Source organism: Molothrus ater, chromosome 2 (assembly GCF_012460135.2).
Source record: "Molothrus ater isolate BHLD 08-10-18 breed brown headed cowbird chromosome 2, BPBGC_Mater_1.1, whole genome shotgun sequence".
Taxonomy (NCBI): Eukaryota; Metazoa; Chordata; class Aves; order Passeriformes; family Icteridae; genus Molothrus; species Molothrus ater.
In genome coordinates this window covers 24,843,369-24,868,029 of record NC_050479.2, presented here as the reverse complement: position 1 = coordinate 24,868,029, position 24,661 = coordinate 24,843,369, and the positions used below count along the sequence as shown (strand labels likewise).

Below are 24,661 nucleotides of genomic sequence, written 5' to 3'. Positions count from 1 at the left end.
CGCGCCCGCTCCGCACCGCTGCGCTGCCGAACCGTGCCGTACCGTGCCGTCCCGGGCGGCCGCGGCCGTGTGCGGCGGGGAAGCGGCGGGGAAGCGGCGGGGAAGCGGCGCGCCTCCCAGCTCCGCCCGCGCCCCCCGCGGCCCACCACACACCCGCGGCGGGGACCGGGAGGCGGAAGAACTGCGGCCAGCGGGGAACGGGAGCGGGCGAGGTTGCGCCCTCCCAGGGTCCCCGCCCGGAGGGGAGGAGAGGGGGGGCTGCCACCGCCCATCGTGTACGACGAGTCGAGTCCTTCGCCCCCGAGGCATTGCAGGCGCCGCGGCCGCGACGGAGGGAAGAGACGCGCATGTGGGGCCGGTCCCGCGGAGCCCCACTACTGTGAGTCGCCGGCGCCCCGCCGCCCAGGGACCGACGGCGCGGTGCGGTGCGCGGCAGCATGCGGCTCTGGCTGGGCTTCGGGCTGCTGCTGAGCGCCGAGCTCAGCGCCGTGTCCGCCGCGGTGAGTACGCGGGGGCGGCTCCTTCGGGCTGCGCCATCGGGCGCACACGCGGGACCCTCTTACGGGGAGCCGCGGGAGCGGTGCGGGACGGGACGGGAGCCGGAGCGGGGCCTCCGCTCTCGGGGCGCTGGGGCAGCCAGGTGGGCTGGGCGCGGATGCCCGGCTGCCCCGGCGCTGCGCGGGGCTGTGCCTGCCCGCCGGCCCTCCGCGGGCGCGGAGCGGAGCGGAGCGGGGCGGCCGGCACGGCGCGGGGATGGCCGCGGGTCCGGCGGGACGGGCCCCGCAGCGCTCTCCCACGGCCCGGCACGGAGCGCCGCTGACTGGGGAGGGAATGGAAAGCACGCACCCACCCGGGACTGAAAAGTACCGAGCTGTGTTGCCACGGTGAAAAAGAATAACAAATTAAAAAGTAAAAAACAATCAAGATTTATAATAATAATAATTTAGAGTTGGCTGCTTAGATTCAAAGTGCGGTGCACGCTGCCTTTGACCCCCGCGATGGGCGGTAGGCTGGGGACTGCGAAGGATCCTAATGTTAATGGTTAAAGCTGAATTTTGGCATCTTTCCGGATGGAACTAGATTGTGGCATAGACTTTGTAAAATCGAAAGCATGCAAGTAGTCTGAAAGTTTTGCTAAGGGAGCTAATTTTATCACTGTGATAATAGCTATTAGCTGTCCTTAAGTCTAAAGGACTCTCTTTGCTGGCACTCCTGAAGTGTTTGGGCTGTTCTTTCTGTACGTCTCAGTAATGGGCAGCTGACACAATAATTTGTATTAGGTTATCTTTTTGTGTCTCCTTGTTTCCTTGAATTTAGTTAGGTTGATACTGTATTAATGAAATTCAGGAGTGCAGAAAACTTTTCAGTAGCTGTAGACACATGGTTTTTTGTCATGCTTCCTGCTATAAATGTTAGATCTTGCATTAACATTTCAGTCAACAATGGAGTATGGGAAAGGGTTATTTTAAGCTTTTCTGCAATTTCAGCTGAAATTAAGTACTATAATGAATTTTGACACTTCTGTGTGAGCAGTGGGATGGTGTGTATGTATTGAATCAACTGAAGTAAGCAATGCACTGAACTTCCGATGTCTTGTCTGTTGCTTCTAGGTTGATAGTATCAGGCTTACTGTGATTGCAATAAATCACTCAGTGGTGAATCCTCTAAGGCAGTTCACCCAGCACTTGCCATTGAGTTGATTAAACTGTATTCCCTTAAGGTTGTAATTAATTTTAACTAATTAGAGTATTTTGAAGTAAATTATTTACATTTGAGTTCTGAATTTGGTATATCTAGGGATAAAAATACCTATCTGTGAGATACATTCCCACTTTATGCTGTAAAGTGAGGTCATTGGGTGAACCATGACTGTCAATCAAAGACACAAAACTATGTTGGGACGAGATACAAACTTTAGTATTAGTTGTACAATTTGAGGTCTTCTGTAGCAACTGTGAAGAGGCTCTGTTCTAGAAGTATCTAGCCATGTGCTGGATAAACTATTCCATTAAAATCAAGATTTCTTAAAATGTAACCTGAAGCTGTTAATTATATTATGAAGCTATTCCCATAATTAACCATTCTTTGTGTGTTAAGCTGACTGCAGATTTCCAGTTCCTTGTCAGTGCCACCAGAAAACACAAATATGCAGTGGAAGCTGAGCTCCTTGCAGCTTTGCTGCCTTAGATAAACCTTTGACTGTACATGGGTGGCCTTTCAATCAATTCAGTTCTGCTGGCATTGTCCCCAGCTCCACACTGTTGCCTGTCACTAGCAGCCACACAAAAGGTGATGGAGATGCCTGTTAGCCTGCACCATACCACGTGTGGGTGGTGATCCAGAGGCTGCTCTTTGGAGATTCTTGAGCTGGGCTGATGCCTGTGCATGATTGTGGCAGGGTGGTGTGAAGCACTCTACACCTGGGCAGCACCAATTCTGCTTTTGGAGAGCTGGCAGAGCTGACCCAGTGCTCACATTGTCCTCAGATGAACGTGTTCCCACTGTTCACATTTAAAGGGTATTTGTATTAGCAGAAGATTGTGTGGTAAGGAAGGTTGTAGCAGTACTCTTTGCAACAGGCTGAATGGAGCAACCACTTTTCTGCAGGAAAAAAAAAATGGGTTTCTTCCCATAGTAGATTTTATTGGCATAGTAGATTTTATTGGTCCTTTGGTTTTTTTTGGTTTTTTTTTTTTAATGGCAGTTGTGCAGCCACAGTCTTATTAATTGTACCGTGGCCTTTATCACAGAATTGGTGAGGCTGGTGGGCACCTTGGAGATCATCTAGTCCAACTGCCTGCTCAGAGCAGGGACAGCTACAACAGGCTGCTTAATGCTGTGTCCCACTGAGTTTTGAATGTGTCCAAGAATGGAGACTGCTCAATCCCTCTAGGCAACCTGTGTCAGTGCTTAGTCACCCTCACAGTAAATGTATATTCATATGTGCAAAGTGGTTGTTCTAGGCTTGAGACCATCCATGCCTGTGAGCCACAAGCAAGTGTGACAGGAGCAGCTCATGCTGTGTTGGTGGTGGTGATTCTGCAGTCTGTCAGGGCTGACAGAGTGAAAAATTGTTTTTATCTCTGACATATCTGTGATTAAATACGTACAAGGAGATTTGGAATGACTGCTCTGACAAGAGGCATTTGACGTAGCAAAGCCAGCCCTGAGCCAGCTACTGTCACGATCACGTGCCTCAGTACAGAAAGAGGGAGCTGCTCTGTTGCAGCTCCTGCTGGTTCTAATGTGGCACTATAAGGAGCTTCCAGATGTGACTCTGGAAGTTTAGTGTTCTTTATTTTGATAAATTATAATGAAAATAATATTTATAGCTAATCTGGGCTTTTGTGCTGTTCTGCGTTCTTCTCAGGAGATTTGTTTTCAGGTTACAGTGAGAGCAGAGTGGAAGAAGGGCAGCAGATTAAGATGTTTCCAGGTCAGGATAAAAGACTGCTCCCATGAGACAGTTACAGGAGAAGCTTGTTTTGATGGATCTCTGTAGGGGCTCTTATTTCTGACACTCTTCAGGCTGCCATTTCCTTTGGAGAAAGTCTGTTTCCTAACATTAGTTCTGCTTGGTTGAGAGTGGACAGTGCCATGGCAATGCCTGTTTCGTGGTTTGGTACCCTGTCCATGCTGCTGCAGTGCTGGTCCTTGTGCTGCATGCAGCAGAGCTGCACTTGAGCCCTGGGTTGAGTCACCTTCCACACAAGTAAGCACTGGTGGAAGGGAGGAGCTCTCCTGGCCACTACTGCTCAGCAGTAGGTTTAGCATTCTCTCCAAGTTCCCAACCAATCTCCCTTTTCTGCTTTTAGTCTTGGTGAAACAGGTGCTGGGACAGAGTGAGAGCAAGCTCTTTGGAGCTAATAGGGAAAGGTTTGCGAAAACAGTGATAAAAGCATGCATAAATTTTTCCACAAGGGCAGTGCTGATTCCACTAGTTGGAATCCAGTAGTTGAGCTGAGAATATGGTGGCAACTGGGGATGCACTGGTCCCTGGGTAAGTCCTGTATAAAGAGTGGTCCTGCATGGGACCAGGCAGAGACAGCTCTGCTGTATTGTCCTCATGCTTTCCTTGCATCACCTCTCCTGTTTTTACATGATATTTGGGAGTGCATTCTGACACATGCAGTTAGAAGCCAAAAGCAAAAGGAATATAATTGCTTCCAACTAATCTGGCCAATTTTTCTATTCTCTTTTCTTTAAAAATGTGATTTACTGAGATGGAGATGTAGAGGGCACATAAACCTAGAGTAGATTAAAAGAATGACCTGGGCTTTAGGCATGCAGTTGAAGAGAAGTTGTATGACTGAGTCTGAATCACTGGTAGCACTTCACTTGGGTGTGCTTTTACTAATGAAGTAAGGCAGGGTTGGGCAGCTGCCTTCTGCAGCAGTTCGTGTCTAGGACTGCCATGTCTTTGATGCTGAGACACCCTGAGGCCATCTGACACCCTTGTCCCTGAATGTCCTCAAGGACTTGACAATACCAAGGGCAAGTTTAATAAACCCTAGCAAGTGTTAATTCAGGAGGGAGATATGGTCACTCTGATTCCAAAAATACGGCCAGAAGGGGAGACCCAAATGATTTCTAATGAGTAAAGCTCCTCTCAGGCTAGAAGGCTTCAGAGAAGAACAGGAAATGGGTTTGGTTGCCCCTGCCAGGCTATGGTGGGGTGTGGAAGCATGAAGAAGACAAGTGCAGTGCTCCATCTTCCTCCTGTTGGAGCAAGATGTCAGGAAGAGGTATAAGATCTGGGGTGGCTGAGGGTGCGCCAGAGAGAGTCATGAAGCATGGGCAGGAGGGTGGCCTTCCAGCTTGTGGCCAGCACTGCTTGCTGGGAAAGTGGAGGAGTGGTGGGCATGGGGTCACCTGTCCCAGCAGTGGGGGGTTATTACTCAATACATATACACAGAAATATGTGTGGGCACTTCTGGAGACAAGGGGACAGGCCTGGTGACTCCTTGCTCCCAAAGGAATGTCTTTATACCTGCTGTCCTTTCTGCCAACTTCCCCTCTCCCTCTGGCCACTTCTTCTACAGCATCATGGCATGGGTGGCTGGAGGAGGGAGAGAAGGGCACGCTATTTTATATCACCTGCCTGCTGCCAGCCGTGTTGGTGAGCGCAGTCTCTGAACCTGCTGAGTGTCAGCATATGCAAGTGAGTTCATGGACTGTCATCCCCAGCTGCACAAGTTTTGCTTCTGAGTGTATCAAATGCCTGCAGGACTACTGCAATGTTTCATTGCAACTTGTCTGCTTGGTGTTTATAATCCTGGATGTCCCTAGCTTGTGTAATGCCTGAGGTTATGCTGGATGTATATTCTGTCAGTTGCCCTGATTATGTAGAGCAATGTAGCACAGCTGCTGCAGGCAGCTTAGACTATTGTTCTAAAATGTCAGAAACCTTCTTTAGGGATAGGCTTAGGAATATTGTTCTTTTTATAGAACTAGACTAAACAAAGGAAGATTCAACAACCTCTACACAAGAATAAATTGACTTACTTCATCAGTGGTTGAAAGTTACATAGTACACCCTTCCCAGAATTTCCGCTGACTTTCCCATCATAAACACTTAACACCTTAACACCTTGCAAGATTTGATCAAAGAGAAGAATTTGGGCATGGGCTATGACCTGAATGGAAGAGCAACCTGTGGCTTTAGTGAGTAGTTGAAGGTGTAAAGTGCTCCTGCAATGTAATGATGTGTGTGGGAAGATAAATTTTTGATTTCTCTGGGTTGTGACTGGCTGGAATTATTCTTCGTGATTTAATACATCAGAAAAGTATGTGGCATTAACCCTTCAAGACTCTTTATATAGCAGTGTCTTGGACAATGTGTCAGTAAAATATAGGACAAGTTAAAACATTATCAATATGTAATTGCTGCCATTATGCTGTTGTAATCTGAGGTGAGTTACAGTAAAGAAATAGGCAAATGTATTCTTCATAAAGAGTATAACTAGTGCAAAAACTAGTCCCTTTTTACCCTCTGGCATGTACAAACAGTTATAGGATGAAAAACTGACTGTTTAATCTTGCTTTATCTCTGACATATCCTCTTACAGATGAGGGAGCTTCAATAAACTTTCTAAATTGAAGAAGAGAAGTACAGTGTCGATGTTCAAAAGGACTTCAGCTTCCAGTCCCTTGTACTTCTACAATACACTGTTCAGCTCACTTTTTACTACTTTGGCATCTCAAAATATCTCAAATACCTATTTTTTAGGAAACCTCTTAACATGGTATGCTTTCATTATATTTCTAACATAGGCAAAAGACATTGTAAGCCTTAGTACTATATTAGCTCTTCTTAGCTTAGGTGTTTGTGTGGTGCTGGTAAGAACTGCCCCTTTTTGCCTCTGATTTGCCAAGTTATCAAGCATCTGAAAACCTGTAATTATGGGTTCCAGTGAGAATTGTGGTTCCTGCTTTTATACCTGTGCTGGGGTGCTCCAGCACAGTGACATCAGTGCAGTTCTGGTGCAAGGTGCTGAGGCCTGGGTGCAGACAGCAGGTGCCATGGGACCCAGCAGCTTGGGAATCTGCTTGGGTGGAGATGAGTCAGCCTCACAACCCCTCAAAAAAATTCCGTTTTTTTGGCTTGGCTTGCCTTAACAGACCCATGATTATAAGGACATGTCAGAAAATGAAATGAGAGAAGCCAAAGAAAAGCTGGAAAAGGATAGATTTCCTTTTGCTTGATTTTTTTTGAATGCTACCTTCATATCTAAAGAATGCTCTTCTCACACGTTCTGAAATGAATGGCGTAAGATTTGCTATGAATGCACCAACTTAATTTATAAAATGTGTAATTGTGTCTTTAGCAAAGTTATTCAGCTACTTTTATGGAATTTCTTTTAAGCTAAAGGGTTTCTTTGTGTGTATTTAAGAGAATCACTAACCATACTGTGTTCCCCTCCTTTCCTATGCTTTTTTTCACTCTGTATGCATCCGCTGCCTTCACCTTTACTGCTGCTGGCAGACAGCCGCTTTCTCGCAGGGTCTGAGGAAGGGTGTGCTTCTTCAACAGAACAATGTGAAGGACAAAATACAAAGTGCTGTCAAGTGTGTGGAGTAAACAAATTGCAAAGTAATAATTAAGTTTCTTTCATCTTTTTGTGGCTTTCATCTGCTTGTAGCAGTGACAGACCACATTTTGACATGCAGATTTTTAAGGTGGCTGAGAGGGAACCAGCAGAATGAATTATCAGAGTTATAAAATAAATCCAAGAGTTAGTTTAATGTGCTAAGATTGGTAGGAAAAACTAGAATATTTTATTTTAAAATCAAGTGAGTTTGGTCATTTGCATTCAGAAGAAATGTAGTTTTTTATAGAAGACTGACACATGGTACAAACTATCCATTATCTTGTCTGTAGATAACATATACCTTATTAAGGAACATTTCAAATGCTACAACTACAACTACAGAACAGAAAGTTTTTAAGTAAAGTCTGTCACCCCCATGGAGATCCCTGCCCAACTGTAAAAGTGGGAGTGGAAGAGATGTGCTGACTAGCTCCAGTTTGGAAACTCTGTTCTTCATCTCTGCATTGAGATAAGATGAAAGCCACAAATCAGGTTTAGATGTTCAAATTTCTTGAAAGGTGCCAGAAGTCTGGTGGTGTTCCCTAACATTGCTAGAAAAAAACTATTTGAGGCAAGTAACATCCCCTACTGCCTTTAAACGCCAGTGTCCAGCCTTCTCTCTGCCCATGTGTGTCTCAGCTGCTGTGGGATTTATAATCTCTCTGGCTACATGGGAGGTCTGAGGTTTCAACCTTTCTTCCAGTCAAGATGCCCTCTCAATATGTCTTCTGTACATGTGGATGTTGTCTTAACTCTGGGGAATGAACATGGTAGAGCATTTCTAAATGGTTTAGTGGGAGAAAGATTCTTCATAGTCAATGATCAATGCCATTTTTACCTGGGGATTCTTCCTATAGATAATTCACATTGGAAATTCATAATGAAGTATGTAATCTTTCACGCAAATAATCACTAACTTAATGGAAAATAAATGGTTTTATTAGCTTGTTCTCTTTGAGTAGACGATTTATGGGGTTCTTAGTTTAGTATACAGAAATCAGAATGAGAAGGGTTCTTTCTTTTATTTTTCTCTTTGTCATGACAAATGTTTCAGTTGTAGCTAAGGGACAGAACAAATTAGCCCATTTTCACTGGATAGCTATGTGCTGACTAGATATTGTAAGTCTTTTGGTCTTATTAGTCCATTTGTTTATCTAGTGGAAGAAAACTTGTTTTCTACTCTACTGAAAACTTCTGTTGAAATATTTGTTAATCTAAAAACATTGAAACATATCCTAAGATTGTAATGAAATCCAAATAAGGCTGAAAAATTATACTGGTATGGACTGATGAGACTGTCAAGAATTAGAACAAAAGTTTAAAGAGAAATTAGTGCATTAATAGTTTGTATTCATAGTGCACATATTAAGGGAAAAATCAGCTACATGAGGGTAGATTCAAGCATTCCAGGAATTTTCATATTGTACTTGAAGCTTGTCCCTTTTATGGCAATGGTAAGTCAGTTATCTGCTAGCAGAATAAAAAAGGATGAGTTCTGGCTGCCATAAAGCCAAGATATATGTGCAAGCACTAATTGTGGCCAAAACTCAGAAGACTTTTTTAGCTGAAAATACACGTGCTTTTAGCAGTTCGTTAGAATAGGCAAGGAATACTAAAGCCTTGTAGATGCTTGTAATGTAAAAGCTTTACTTCAGAAAATTATGAGTAACTTTTTATTGAAACTTTTTTTTTTTTTTTTTTTTGCTGAAGTGTATTGACTGGGGCTGTATCTTTGTTAAGAGCAGCTGCATTTTTTGGAATCAACATGGACAATTTTAGAGAAAAGCAGGGAATAGCAAGAGGCATAAATGAAAGTGAGAAGAAAGTAAAAAGCTTAACACTATGCTAGGAAGTCTATGTTTTCATCTTTTTTTTTTTTTTAATGGCACAGTGATTCTGAGGAATCAAGGCTGCATGATGCATCTTCAGGGGGCAGAGTAGAAAGCAGGGCATGAAGAAAGGTCAGGAAAAAGGGAAAGAACTAAGTGCTAGAGCCCTGCACTTAAGTTTTGCTTAGCTGGATAACAGCTGTGGGAGCTGGCTCTTGGTCCTGGCCACTGCCACCAGTTGTGGGGACCCTCCAGCTGGCAGTCCCAGCCTGGAAGGGGCTGTTCCGTGATTGTTACTGGTAAATATCAGCTGGGACAAGACTTAGACATGGACTCTGGTGCTGTTAATTCTTATGCAATGTAATCCTACTGTCTGTGACTTTCTATTGCTATTTTAAACCTCACTTCCCAGTATGGATCTTGGTGATCCAGCAAATGCTGTACCAGTGCCTAAAGTCACTGGGTTAAATAATGTCTCGGCTCAGGCCCTTGAGAATGCCAAAATAATAGTTCAAATCATGCAGAAAAGTAGATCCATCTTTCTGGGAACATGCCTTTGAAAATGTGCTCTGATTCACGCTGGTCAAACAAACAGTGGATGCTGATTTCTGATGCATTTTCCAGGAATTATGTGCTTGATTGGGACAGAGCTTGTGATTTTAAAGGGACTGGATGTGTCATAAGCATGGAAAAGCTTTGAATGGTAGCCCCTGAGGTGTGCAGGCACACAACTGCTAGCCTTGTAGTGATTGTAGCTCAGTGCCCTCTGTCCTGCCAGGTGCAGACTCATTTCCTCAAAGTTGCTAATAATTTCAGCTTCCATTTAATTGATTTTTGGAGTAGTCAAAGAGGCTATAAAGGTGGAAAGCTTTTTTTCTGGAGTATCAAGGAGACCAAAGAAGATGACGGTGACAGGACAAAGCCAAAAAACCACATAGGTCAAAAATTAGAAAGATTGTTTTGTGAGAATGCTTCTGTGTGCTGTCATTATAAAAATCATGTTTTCCTTTTAGTGCCTTCAAATAAAATCTCTAAAGGAGCAAGCCTAGCAAGTGACTGCCTTATACCTATTTGTGTTCCCACAGCCTTTGCAAAAGTAATATACACAGTAAAATATACATCTGCTGAAAGGTGTTCATTCTAAATGCTTTCCTTGCATTCCAAAAAACTTTCTCATTGATACCACAGGAGCTGCTGGTGCTAGAATTGATTTTGCAATGTGAAAGCCAGAGGAAAAGGTCTGTTTGGTCCTCTGGATACACTACTTTGGATGCTGCCAGGCCTGCAGAAAATGCAACTGCACAAAACACAAGTAGGATATTATCAAGATTAGCTGACCCTGTGTTAAGGCTGAGGTGGCATTTACATGGTCCCTATGTAGTGGGCAAGTTATGGTTTTGGTCCAGAGTTTGCAAATTAACAATTCTGTGCACAACTTTAGTTACTCACACAATAGAAGACACATCTGTGCATTGACAGACATGCACATCTGGGCTCTATTTCAGCAGAATACTTTTTTATCTGTTCGATGTCAGCACAACAATATCCTTTATTTTAATAGTGTCCTGTTGCTTATAATTAAGTAGAAGCAATTTAACTTGCAAAATAGAGCAGCATGCAGAATTTAATGCAACCCCAAAGCAGTCTGTGTAGTGTCTTCTGCTGAGCTCAGGTTTATTTTAGCTGGACTGTTGTTCTGTACCACATGGTTCACAAGCAATTCTTTGTTTTTTGTAAATCCCCATTCAACATCATAGCTTAAAGTCTGAACATTTCATGGCCAAAATGTGAAAAGTTCTGTGTTTCCCTCCCTGGGCCCTCTCAGATGTGTGCCATGATTGGAAGGGTAATTGGCAATTACATGGGACGGGTTTGCACATGGCACAGTGTGTGTCTGTACTGTCCAAGGGAAACTGTGAAATGAAATTGATTGATATGGGAGGCTGCACATGTGATTATGTCATGTTGAGTATTGTCTTGGTTAATACCCCTACTTTTCTGATAAATGTGGTTCAGCTGTCTAGAAAAATATTCATAGTTCTGAATCCAGAGAACTATAAATCATATCAAATCAGCCTTGAAAACAGAATGAGATTTTTTTGTAAAGTTGCACACATTATTGTATGAGGTACTGCTGAAAATAATTCAGTGTTGTGATGTGCTTAAAACATGAGCCTCTTACATGAGTTTTTTGTACCTGAGGACAACTGATGAATTTCTATTATGTTAGGTAAAATGTAAAGCTTTTGGCCAAGACCACTCCTTAAAACAGAATTTGTAAGTTTGTGTGTAAAGTAATCTGTTTCTTGTGACTATTATTTGCTGTGTTTGAAAGTATACAGTGCAGAATTTCTGTGCTTAGATTTATAGTATTAGATGGAAGCTGCATTTTTTAAATCTGAGTCACACCATGCTAAAGGCAAAGTTATGATGTACATTCATAATTAACCTATCTCATAGTTGTCACTGATGATGGATAGTCATTTGTATACATAAGTACCAATTGTTATTATCCTGATAGCCCAATATCAAATGATATAATTGATAGGAATTAGTCATTTGACTAAATTTTGGTGCTGATGCTTCAATATTTGACTGGCTGCAGGAATTATTTAGTGAACCATTAAGGGTAAAACTGGGTCAGTTTTTGGAGAAGCCATCAGCTTCTTTAGATTGGTTATTTACCTGCTTTTGTTTGGGAAGGTAGAAAAGGGGTGGGACAGAAAAGTCAGGGCACTTTGCATGCTTTGATGAAGTGCTGAGGTACCAGCTGGGTGAAGAATAATTTCTAAGTGTGTTGTCTGGGTAAGGCCAACAGCTACACTTTCCCATTCCCCTGTGCCTTCCTGTGTGTGCTATGCTCCCTGGGGGTCAGATTGGTGTTTCAGCCTGCTCCTTATACCTGCTTTACTGTGGGGTATGGAAAAGATAGGCCAGCTTCTCTTTCCTGGCTGGTGCCTCCTACACATGAAGCCTTGCAGGTGAATCAACACTATTTGCCTTTTACCCACTGTCAGCACCAGCATTTGAAGCTGCTGAGGCTTGGACTGGCCAGCAGCAAGGATGTGCTCCTGCAGGAGGAGCAGCAGAACCTCTGCCCATCATCCCAGGGGAGGGTCAGAGGAGTGCATATCAGCTGTTGGGCTGTGCATCCCGGGTCAGACCCTTCTCTCGTCCTGTGAGCTCGAGGGTGTCCAGCAGGGTCCATCATTGCCTGTCCTGCTGGGACTGGAGGGATTTGCTCTCCAGAAGAGCCTGAAGTGGGAGCCCTGCTCCATCCCTTCCTGATGTTGCTTTTGAAACTGAACTCTCCAGCTGACTGCAGTAGGGAGCCAGAGCAATGCCAGTTGCATTCCCTTCAAAACCTACAGACCATGAGAAAAGGGAGGGAACAAGCTGTAAAAATGCCAGAAAATGTCCATAAGATCTATGTGTCTTTTCTTACTCTTAAAGTTTTTCAACAAAAAAAATGGCATGAGAAATTACTTTTATCACTGAAGAATTATGACATGCAGAGAAGTAGGTTAGTGATCTTGATCAGCAGAGTAAAAATGAGTTTCATCAGCTTGGTTGTCTGAAGATGATTTTATCTTGACAGGCCTACAGATGGAAAATAGAGGCTGGTCAGATGTTCTGTGCCTCTTTTTTTTCTTTATAACCAGCCTTGCTCTATTCCCCAAACTGAAAGTCCAAAATGTCATGTCTGTAATCACTTCATTTTTCATGCTTATTTCATTGTTGGGGCTTCATGATGATGAGCCTATCATCACTTCCTAAAAACTCAGTCAATTAAAATATAGCATGTGAAAATGAAAATATATGCTATTGTCTAACATTGGGAAGCCATTAAAAACTTCTGGATGTGTTGACAGGTGAGAAACTACTTAGGTGTTGTGATGAAGGTAAATTACCAAGGGAGAAGTGGGCTCTCGGATGAGTCATCAAAAAGATTTTTTTTTAATAATAAAGACATTATAATAAAGAAGTGGGCTCTCGGATGAGTCATCAAAAAGATTTTTTTTTAATAATAAAGACATTAACAAAGAGACATCCTCTAGAATGTTATCAGTATCCCAAGACAACCTTTTCAACCTTTTCTTAGGCTTAATTTTTCCCACTGTTAAGTGAACATTTCAAGCTACCTTCAAAGGTGGTGGATATATTTCTTGGCACCCAAAGTTTTTCTCCTTGTTGTAACTCTTAACATTGCCAAGGAGACGGATTACTTAGTGGTCTTTTAGTCCAGAAGTGATTGCAGGAAAGAGAAACTAAGAATGTAAGGTTGACTGAAACTCAAAAGTTTTGTAGCTGTGCCCAGCAGGTTTATTATTGCTATTCTTTAAGGACAACTGAGAGTTGGTACAGATCACAGCATTTAGAATCCATGTGAAATGCAGGAATACATATGAGCTTTTTTTTTTTGAAAAGTCCAAAAGAAGTAAAAGGTGGCTTTGGTTTTTTTGTGTGTTTTGTTTTTGGGGTTTTTTTTTTTCAGGCCTTATCATGAAATACAGTAAAAGAAAAAAATTGGAGAAAAATGCAAAAGAAATACATATTATATATTTTTGTCTTAAAATAGGCAGTAAAGTAATTGCGAAGGTAATGAAAATGTATTACCACTGCACTTATATTTGTCAGAGTTTTTTTTCTGAAATTATAAATAGATTGAATAAACAACTTAATTTTGGAACCTGCAGTATCAGCCAAACACAATTCCTGTAAACTGCAATCTGTACTATTCTCAATCCTGTGCAGTATGCTGTTGTGTATTGGCATATTTGTTTCTTGGCTAAGATTTTTTTTTTGCCAGAAGCATCTCCTTTATTTTTATTATAGAGTGAAGTACCTATGCACACACTTGTTTCTGAAATCTTCATTTCTGTTTAGAAGTTACTGATATTAATAATGACACTTTATCTTTTTCTCTGTTCTAGACATATTCCATTGGTGCCTACTCATGGAAGTATGTGCTAGTAGAACCCCCCTCACTATTACATGTAATATTCAAAAGTATTTTATCATCCGTTAAATGCAAACATATCTAGCACGGATCACTCATTTTAGGACTAAGAGATGCATTATGCATAATAGTGATAAAACCTCATGAGAAACAGTTATCTGTTGCAGATACTATTTTTTCCCCTCATTCCATTTTATTTTTCTTCAGGAAAAGTGTGATACCCTCCTGCCCACTCCCAACACCTTTAAAACCTGTGGAGAGCTCTCACATCTAAGTGAGGACCAGGGATCTCTATAGATAATCAAAGAGGAATTAGAGTTCCAGCAAATGTCTTTTCCCTTGCCAATAAAATTGTCATAGCCTGTATTCTGATTCAGTGGTAAAAATAAAATGGTGGAGGGTTTTTTTTTTCCTGTTCTTTCAGGTTAAATTATGAACTTTCTTGCTGTGCAGTCTAAGGTTTTATTTTCCATTTCTCTTTGTTCACTGATATGTTCTTCAGACCTTTTTAGATATGGAGATAAGGACATTGCATCCTGCCCAAAGGTGGGGTGTGTTTCAGAAGTAGGTGTCCAGGGTTGCCTCTGGACATGCACCACATGCCACAAACCCCTCCAGGGCTGTCATTTTTTATCTGAAGGTTCCAGAGCAATAGTTGTGTCCCCAGTGGTTCCCCTCCTGCTGCACATCCACCTGCAGCCCGAAGCGATGAATCTGGCTTATTTGTAAGGAGCTTGGTCCCATCCTTTCCCTTTCCCCTTTTCCCTTTGGTGCATGGAAGGGTCTCTCCTCCCTGAGCAGCTCCAGCTGGCTGCATCCCCTGTGTGAGCCTGGATTCCAGCTCCTCAACACTGTTCAGCTGCTGATCCCATTCCTGTCCAAGGGTGAGGAGAGCTTGGAGCTGCTCTGGTGGGCTGGGGGAATGTTGCAGGCAGTATCCAGTGCAGCTGCAGATGAGTGTGCCTGGGTTCACGTGTGGGAGCAGAAATCCAGTCCCTGTTTTGCCACAGGCTGCTTTGGCAGCCCTAAGGCAGTATTTTTAGCTTCCCTGTGTCTCCCTTTCCTAAAAGTGAAGTAAGGAGAACAAAACCTCCTGATATTCAAAGTTAAGATGTAAGTAAGTTGTGTGATATTCTGTGACAGGGATTGAAAGCTTGAAAGTGTGTAATAAAAATGTATTTGATGGAGACTGAAGGTTAATTTCTCAGTATCACCAGCTTCAGGAATAAAAGGAGTTCACACTCTCCAAAGTTGGCAGCACATTGGCCCTCATGACCTAACATGTAACTCTGGGTTGCCAAGCTTTTTCCTGTATTGGCCCTTGCTGCTCTCATTTTAGGTGTTTCTGCAGTAACCACAGAGACAAAAACTTTAAATACAGAGACTTTAAATATCAGAATGGGGAAAAAAGGCAGTGATTGAGGGGAATTTTGTGATGGGTTCAGGATGGTGTTCCAAATTAACTTGGGATTTCCATCCAGTGATTTTGGCTATGTCCCTCTGATCCTCTTGGAGGATCCTCAAAATAATTACAGTATATTTAAAAGCTTATTTTCTAAATTGTTTCTGCCTAGGACCCCAAAATAGAAAAATCTTGTTTTTTCTACCAGAGCAGGCAAGTATTCACAGAATTATTTAGATGAGTAAGGTAGAGGAGGAAAATAAAAGTAGTAAGACAGGATAGCTTTAAACCTGCATACCTTATGAAGCCCACCAGTTTTTATGAGGTAAAACCAGCCAAGATCTCCATATAAATTTATTTTAATGATTAAAAATAGGCTTTTGGAAATGAAAATTATAACTTTTAAATTTTTTTTTCCAGTTTAACATGAAATTCCTGTCCAGTGAAAGAAGGGGAAATGAAGTAAATGAATAAAGGAAAGGCTTGCCAAACAATGATAAGCTTTGGATTGTTGCAAATAACTGTAAGAAGTTTGGTGTCATTATAGGAGAGAATGTTACCTGTTCTCCTCTTCCTTCACTGCTAATTGAAATTAGGGGGGACTGATTTTATTCTTTACAGTTAAATTTACAGCATTGAACAAGACAGGGAATCCAGGCTGTTCTCAGCTGGATAACAAACAGTAGAGCTATTCTTTTGCTCTGAAAACCCTGACCTCGTAGGGAAAAGTGATCCAACTGCTTCCAAAATAGGCACATCTGTATACTGTAGCACTTTGTCTCTCAGGGATACTTGATGTGTGCTCCACCAGTTGAAGAATGGGTGAGGTAAATGCAGAGTTCCAGAATAAAAGGCATGAAACTACACCTAATCCCAAAAATTTTAGGCATCCCTGGGTGTTTTTTTATTTAGAAAAGTACGTGTCAATCTATTTTAGGAAGTAAGCAGACGGCTTCTGTTCTTCATTCTCCTCACTACTTTTTGGTGAGCATTTAAATGCTGTGCCTGTCTTAAATACAGTTACAAGTATTAAATCACTCTATTGCATCATATTGAAAGTAAATTTTTCTGTATTCATGTGCTGAAATACTGAAATTGAGATGGAAATGCAAAGCAAGTATCCAATCAGTTGACTTCACTCTCATTTTATGTTGAAAATGCAATGTTTTTGAGACATCCAGAAAAAAAGCATTGAAATATAAACATGGTTATAGAGCGAGGGATAGATGTGACCTGACTTTTGTAAGCACTGTTTTTTGCCTGTAGACAGTTTTCCATGTGGAGTTGAATAGCAGAGCTCCCAGCCAGCATCAGCTTCTTGCCCCAGTAATACCAGGTAGCAGGGAAGTATTCCAGGACCCATTGGTGGGGCAAAAGATCTGCTGCCTTTCCCCAGAGAGAAATAAGAACAAGCAGCCTTCTGAGCAAGCCTTTGTGCTGCCATCGCAGTAGGATTAGGAGAATAGTTAACCACACCAGCAAGGCATTGGCAGTGAAGGTTTTTGGTCTCTGTTGTAAATGTTTTGTGATTAATTTAGCAGGGTTGGACAGCACAGGGAGGCAGGTTGGACTGACTCGCTGGCTGATGCTAAAGTGGCTGTGTCCCACAGGGCTGTCAAGAGAGACATTTCCAGTCCTTTTTCTCATGTGTGTCAGGGGTGGTTTTGCTGTGAGCTGTGGCCCGTTTCAGGCTGGCTGCTGGCAGGGCTGGCTGCTGACGGCCGCTCTGGCCGGGAGCGGGGCGGGAGCGTGGCCAGACCGCAGCTGTTGGCGGCACAAACCGCGCTAACCACAGCCCCAAGGTGTGCTCCCACCTCAGAGCTGCACTGACCTGCAGCAGGGCTGGAGCATCAGCGGGGCTGACCTGCTCACAGCCACCTATTGACTGCCTTCTGCCAGCTGCAGCCTTGCTTTCTCTCTAGCCTGTCTGCATGAGGAGGGGCATCTCCACTCTATGCATGATGTACAGTCAGATGCACTTCCTTCCCACCACTGGCCACGTGCTGACATATTAATGTCTTCCTACAGAGAAAATGCTTAAATGCTCTGTTTTCATAGTCAAGCTCTGTGCAACCTAAACATGGGCCCCTTTTGCATCATTCTAGCCTTTAATTGCTTGATGGGTTTCACAGGATCACATCTTATTCAATACATGGAACAGAATGTGCTCACTGAGCAAGGGAAGATGCAGGAATTTTTGCCTTACACTCACTTTCTGGACTTGTTTCTTACTTAAGGTCTAATAATCAAGTTGTGCTTTGAAGGCAGAATAAATGCATTCAGCTTCTCATGAGCTTCCTGTGGCATTTATCACAGTAATACCTGAATGTTTTGAGAAAGCATGTGCTGATTTTTATATGCATACTCCCAGAAGGAAGGAGGCAGTGTATTGCTGCACTCATTTTTTTTCATCCCATTCTGTCTGTGCAAGCCAGAGTGGAGTTTTAACCTTTCCTAAAGATTTCATAGCTATTTGCTGACTCTTTGGGAGAGGAAGCCTGGAAAAGGTAATGTCAAAATCACCTCCTAATTAGCATTAAGTAGCATTTCCCAGTCTGCTTTTAACACAGTAACTTCAGCTGAAGCCAGGACTTTGAGTGGTTTCGTTTGAGAAAAGATCCAACCCTAAACATGTAGAAAAAATGAGGATTGTATAATTAGTGACTGCCTGTGAAAAGTGTGGAAATGATTTGTGCAGCATCTTCAGTTGATTTCATGGGAGAGGCGCAGACTGGATCCCATTCTCCAGGGCACCAGGCAACTGCCTTAACCAGGAAATATCTTTCCAGTTGTCTGTCTCAGCTCTCTGTGCATCCTCCCCTACAGCAGCAACCAAGCAGCAGACATGCAGGCAGTCAGCTTTAGGATTGCAGAGCCTAGTGCTGAGATTTCACATTCTCCATGTTAAATGGGTCTGAGTAGGGCTGGTGCTGGCCAGGGATAGCCATGCTCTCTCACAGCTCACCTCTTTTTAGAAAGGATAAATGTTTTCTACCAGAGTTCCTTGCTGTGGCTTGCCAGGCAGGAGAAATGCAAGGCAGGTGGGGTGATGGAACCTTGGCCAGGCCAGGCTGGTGTGGAGGGCTTGGGTTGCCTCAGAGCAGAAGTAATTTAGTGACTTCAGCCTGTTAGGAGAGCAAAAGAGCTGCTTGAGAAGAAAGGAACCTTCTGCTCAGTGCAGGCTTGTATGGAGCTTTCACAGAACATCCTCAATTTGCATTTCCTAACTTGCTTTAGCTTGGAAGGAGAAGGTTGTAGATTTAAAACCTCAAAGAAGAGTTGAAAGAACAAAGCTGATTAAAAAAAAAAGAAAGTAATTATTTTTCCATTTTGATTCTTTCAAGAAAGACATTTTTTCCCCCAGTCCTAAGGTTATGAAGTGTAGGTACATCACAAAGATTGTGATGAGAGGTACCAGTTCCCTGATGCTTTCAGTTATTCCATCACTTTCTCAGGGCAGGAGGTAGGTGTGGTGTTTAAAATCCTTTATGAAAGGCTTCACACTTACTTACTGGAAGCAGTGGTGAAATGGAAATTAATTTTTCTGTGTCTCATCCAGACTACAGTTTGGTCCACCAAAGAGCCTTCACTTTTGCTTCTTCCTTTTCATTTTCTCAGCCCAGTGTCTTTCACCTGACTGTACTGGTTACTTTCCAGTTACATTTCCTTGTTTATCTTACCTTACCTACATTATCATCTTTTTCTCCTTGTTCTTGTGCCTTAATAGTCCAGCCCAATATAGTTGACTGTTATTTCAGTCTTACCCATCTTTCTTCATGAAAACCATTGACCTTACTTACATGAAACCATTTGACCTTACATACATTGGTGGGCCTACAAGCTTTGCCTGTATTAAGCAGGAAAAGATTAGGCAGCAAACTACAGGTTTTGATGTTAGCATTGTGTATATTTGAGTATTTTGCCCTTTTAACTGCTGATGAGCAGGAGTTCCCAGTTTACAGCTGCTTAATCTGTTTGATTACAAATGCTTAGGCTGTGCTTCTCCTTTGGTGTTCCTTCCCTTCTGTTGAACTATTGCCAGATAGAATTCATATGTCTGAAAACATGGAAGAATTCATGGAACAACTGTCTTTTTCCTTGGAAATAGTTCAGTGGGCTTTTGCTATGACGGGGTTCTGTGTTGTGTTTATCCCTGTCTCCTTCTACGCTTAAAATTACCGTGAGAAAATAAAAAGGTCAGATGCTGCAGGGCTTCCTTGCAAACCTGCTTTCTATGTCACGACTATGGGGCTTTTAAAACTGGCTAAAAGCTGTGTTGAAACAACTGGAGAATGATAAAATCTATGTATTCAGATGAAGCAATGGTGAAACAGCAGTATGGTTTTTTTGAGGCCTCCTGTAGACAGATGCAGGTTTTTGCAACCTGTTTTGAATTATCTTTGGTAGTAGAAAATTGTATATTATTACTGTTAACTGTATAAAACTTGAGGTTTTCCTAAGCATGTTTCTCCTTAGAGAGTATCTTGCACAAGATCAGCATTGGCACTGTGACAGGACATCTCCTACACATGGTGCCTTCTATGCTCTGCCGGTAGCCCCAGGCATCTACTGATGGCAGTGAGCACCTCGAAAATAATCATCAACCTGGTGTGCACTGTACATGTACTAACCACACACTCTGTTGGGAGATTGTTCTAATTAGCTGCTTAAAGTGGGAATTAATTATAAAAAAGGTCTTAAGTTGTCCAAAAAGATCATGATATGCCTCCTCTGAATAAAGTGATTTGATGCTGTGGAGCTGGATAAGCAATGTGTAATTTTATATAGCTTTTAGGACAAAGAGAAATGTGTAGTTTTTAATTTGCTAACAAGCTGAGCAGAAGTACAGTAGAAGGGAAAAGTTAGAAAGTAAAGTTTAATATTGCAGCAGGTGTTTTATAGCTTGCACTTTCAATAATTTTGAGACTTAGAAGAACTGAAAAGCTACCTGTTGTTTCAGCGAGCTTTAGTTTAGATCTTGAACACTGGGCTTAGGGCTGTACTAAGACTTAGAAATTAAGAAGGAAGCTGTAAGAAACCTGATAGCCACAAGTTCCTGCTCCACTGGAGTTCTGTGTTCTGATTTTGCTAAATGGGGTCAGTAAATATTGATTAATAGTTGCAGGTAGGTAACTTGGCATAAAAGTAATCTACTAAGAATCACTAAAAAGCTTGAGGAAATGTGGGACTGACTGCTTTGGCTACTGTTGGTGTTTGAATAAGAATTGTTTTCCTTTTATTCAAAGTGAACAAATACTAGGATTGCATCACGTCTTTTAAACATTTATGGGTGTTATGACTTCCATAATGTATAAAACTGCAAGGAAAATAAGTTGTACTTCTTGAACAGCAAGATTTAAAATTCTCACTGTTGGTATTTCATTGGTTTTTAGGGCCAGTTCTTTTTAAAGAGTTTTGCTTTTAATATAAATGATCAATTGTTTTACATTTTCAAAGGAATAATAATGACATTGTTTTGCATTCTAGATAGTTCGGAGTTCAGGAATGCGACTTTTATTTTAAGGTTGCATGGGATCTCCCAAAGGCATTTCACTTTTGACCTTTAGATGAAATAAATGGATATTCCCTCTTTGTAAAACGGACAGAGCCTGCTGGTGGAGTGCAAAGGCATTTCTTATTTAGCACAAAGTCAAGCTTTATGTGAGGAATTAGATATACAGATTAAGCAACAGTACTAAAATGAAGTAATGCCAATATAATGCCAATCTTGTTTTCACCCTAAGTAAGTTTACATTCTTAGACTCAGACTGGTAATGTACATCTTTGTTATTAGCTCTGCCTTTAGCTTCTTTGCTTCTGATTTTCCATTCACAATTTCATAGCAAGAGATGCCTGTGCATGTATGTGTGTGCTGAGGGTCAGGCTTTATTTCTACCAAAGTCTGGGGTAGAATACATTTTTTTAGTAGGTACATACATTTTTTTAGCAGATATGTCTAATTTTCACTGTAGAACAGTTCTGATTGTAGGTGGTGAGAAATAGGTAGATGCCTAGATTAAGACTCCTGCAGTACATAAATCTTAAACTTTGTCTTCCTTTTATTATGGTATTTCTAACATGGTCATTCTTTCAGCTGTTCTTCAGGGGACTGTATGTGCAATGATTTTATGTGGCATTCATTTTTTGTGTGCTATAAATGGATTTTATATGTTAGAGAAAGAAGAATTTAAAAAACCCCATACATTGGAAGCAGAAGGTGAAGAGATTTGTTGTGATGCTCAGGAATCTGTAAAAATCCATTCATAGCTGTCAACCAGCTATTTTGAAGTGCAGAATGGATCAGAAGGAGCTGGACTTGCCAAGTGGTTTGTCCAGCTTTCCAGCAGTGGGATATGGCCTTGAGGGGTGACCTTGGTTTCTGTTGTCAGTCCTGCCCACCTCAGAAGAGCTTTACATAGATGAGCAGTGCTGGTGATCACTTGTCCTGGCTGGAGATGTGGCCAGGCCTGCTCAGTTTTGGTTGAACAATGCCATAAGGAGGAAACACAAATGTTGTCTCCAGTTATTTACTGTACATACAAAGTAGGTCAAAGTGGTGTTGAAATGTCTACTTCTATTTTCAGGCACCTGGTTTAGATGTACCAACAAGGATGACAAAACTTGTCAACACTCTTCTTCTCTCTCATCTCACTTCTCCTGGACCTGCATAGTTGAGGGAAAAACCAAATAAAAGTATTGTCCAGATAAATTATAAATTACTCACCCATAAACGGTTACTTTGAATCCCAAGTGGTATTGTAGGGGGTAAAGTATATCCCAAGGGAAGAGTGTAGCACCTCAGTACTACAGTGCCATGCATTTGCTTTTTCAGGAAAGTTATAAGTGAGTTTCAGTGTTAAAATGGATTATTGTTCAGTTAAAATTGTTCTACATATTTAGGTCAAAATCTGAATCTTGCACAACCCCCATTTCACTGAGATGCAAGACATTTGGGCCTGAAAGGCATTTCACAGAAACAAGGACTTTTGAAGAGCAGGTGTTTCTAAAACTGTTTTGAGAGGCCTGAGCTTTGAATCACCCCAGTTAAGTGCCGATGATTTCTTTGTTTCAATGAACCTCCTCACCTCTGTAGTTTGAGCTCTATTTTGTATTTAGATGAAAGAATTGCAGAGAAAGTTAAAACTTCCAATAGTAGTGCTTGCAGAGTAGCTTTTGTAGGTGAGAGATGGCTCCTGGAGATGAGAAGAGAAAGGATGCCTTTGTGGGCTCCTGCTTTGCTGCTTTCCTCTGACTATTTGTTTTGTGGATACACTCTCAAGCTTTAATGAGTTTTCTATACCACTGCTCCAGTGCTGGGCTCTGCTGTTGTGAAGAGATTGGATTCTCAGCTGTCTGTCTGCCTTTGATTGTATCAAAGCTAGAAACAAGGGAGGGAGAGACATTTCACTTCCCAGTACCCTTCTCAGCAATTAAAGTGATAGATGGACAGAGCATCCAGCCTGGCCACTGCTCATGCCAAGCACATTTGGACTGGGCACCCATACAACTTTGTGCTAGTAAGGACACAGAAAAAGGAGTGTTTGTCATTGATTTGATTTGATTTGTGCTGTGGGGTTGAGCTAACACACCTGTCTTGATAGTCAGGGATATTTTGATTTTGAAAAGCTGTCGAAATGCTTCCATAGCTGTGCAGCTTTTCATTCTGGTTTCGTTTATAGGAGAGTGGGTGAGTATAGTTGTACAATAAAAATTCTTAATAATTTGTTTTGAGCTATAGGGAAGGTTTTTTACCTTAAAGAAGTATGAATGTGTTAGAATAAACAGGCGGAAGATTGGAAACAAAAGCATTGGTAGAGCTTCTAGTTCCCTCCATGGCACAGGGGCTGGGGGACCAAACCACCTCTGCCTAAGGGTGGCAGTGGGAAGCAGTGTGAATCAGATGCCCCCAAAACACAGTTTCCTGTTTCATAGAGGCAGCGAGTTCAGCAATTCCCCTCTCTGGGCTGGCTGCAGAAAAAAAAACATTCTTGTGTTCTTCCGGGCATTTAACCCGTCATCCAGTTACAGTTGTGAAAAATACAAAAAGATTGGAGTCCATAAAAGGAGATAATTTGAAGTTAATAGGGGCAGCTCTGTGTCACACAGAAATGGAACACAAGCTGTCATGCCTTTCACTCGTGTTCTGCTCTATTAAATTAATCTGCCAATTTAATTCATGTCTGTACTAAACAAAACTTTACATGACATAATAGAAATTAGCTTGTGTTTCTGCTTTGTTGCCTCGGCTCTTTCATAATACTGTAACTTTCTGCCTGCCTGAGGACAGCATGGTGAGCCTCAGTGTGGGCTGAAAGGAAGGAGGTTGAATACTTGAAGCTAAAAGGTTGGCCAAAATGTCCACCCTGCCTCTGCTGTGCTCCCTGATACAGATTAACCTAAAGTGGTTAAATATACAACTTGATTTATGAAGCACAAAATTGCTTCAGCAAATGAAAGCTACCTAAGCCTGTAGATGTAGGATATTTCCTTGCCCTTTTTTTTTTCTTCAGTTAATAAGTTAGTAGAGTAGCAACTGAACTCATGCAATAAGTGAAATTCTGTGCATCCCAGTGTGTTTGATGAGCCAGGAGTATCAAAGTCAGGTGAGGCTGATGATGATTGCTCCTAAGTTTAAGGCAAATGGATTTTACAGCAGGGAACTGCATGTGGGAAAAATTTTACCTTAAATCACTGGGAATAAAGATTAGAAAGGAAGCAGCTGTGCTCAGCTGGCTGATGGCCATGGCAGTGGAGCTCTTTTGGAAGTCTGAATGCCCTGGGTGATGAGCTTTTCCTCCCCTCATTGCTTTAGCTATAGGCAGGTGGGAGACAGGAGGCCCCGGCTGCCCAGGATAAACCCATTTCTGTTTGGAGTGGCTGCCATGTTTCTGACCTCAAAGAAAGTGGGGAACAGAAGTAAGCCTCTTTTTTGTCCCTTTGTTCCCTGAGAGAGGACCCTGGAGCTGCTGTGGGGATGAGGGTGACAGCGTGGACACAAGGGAGGGCAGGAAAGGTGACTGAGATGATGGGGGTCAAGTGAACACATAACATATGGGAGCCCCAATATTTGCAACCTTGTTATGCTGACCAAATGTGACTAATGCTTGGAAAACTAATGGTCAGATGCCACCACTGATCTGTTAATTGAAGATGACTTTTGTCTTAATCTCCTGTATTGCAAAATGTTGGAGATATGCGTCACTAGATGTTTACTGTGAAGATTACTGATGTTCTTCCAGACTGCCTTGTGTATGCTCAGTTTTGAAAACTTGAGTACAATTGTTCCACTGTGAATTTTAGAAACATATGTTCAGGGATATATATCTTTCATATTCCGTTCGTGCAGCTGCAAACAAAAACTTGGTACTATCTCTTACTT

At 42.1% G+C, this 24,661-nt stretch overlaps 2 protein-coding genes across 2 annotated transcripts in view; one reads left to right on the top strand and one right to left on the bottom strand.

Annotated features, from left to right (window-relative positions):
* COL4A2 (collagen type IV alpha 2 chain) overlaps positions 1-176 on the bottom strand; it is a 145,239-nt gene extending 145,063 nt beyond the window's left edge. The window contains exon 1 of the mRNA XM_036382587.2: positions 43-176. The gene's annotated coding sequence lies outside the window, so the exon portion shown is untranslated. The remainder of the gene's footprint in view (positions 1-42) is intronic.
* The window catches only part of COL4A1 (collagen type IV alpha 1 chain), a 120,047-nt gene continuing 95,489 nt past the window's right edge, over positions 104-24,661 (top strand). The window contains 1 exon segment of the mRNA XM_036394681.2: positions 104-500. Coding sequence (XP_036250574.1) covers positions 438-500 — 63 coding nt within the window. The 5' untranslated portion in view covers positions 104-437.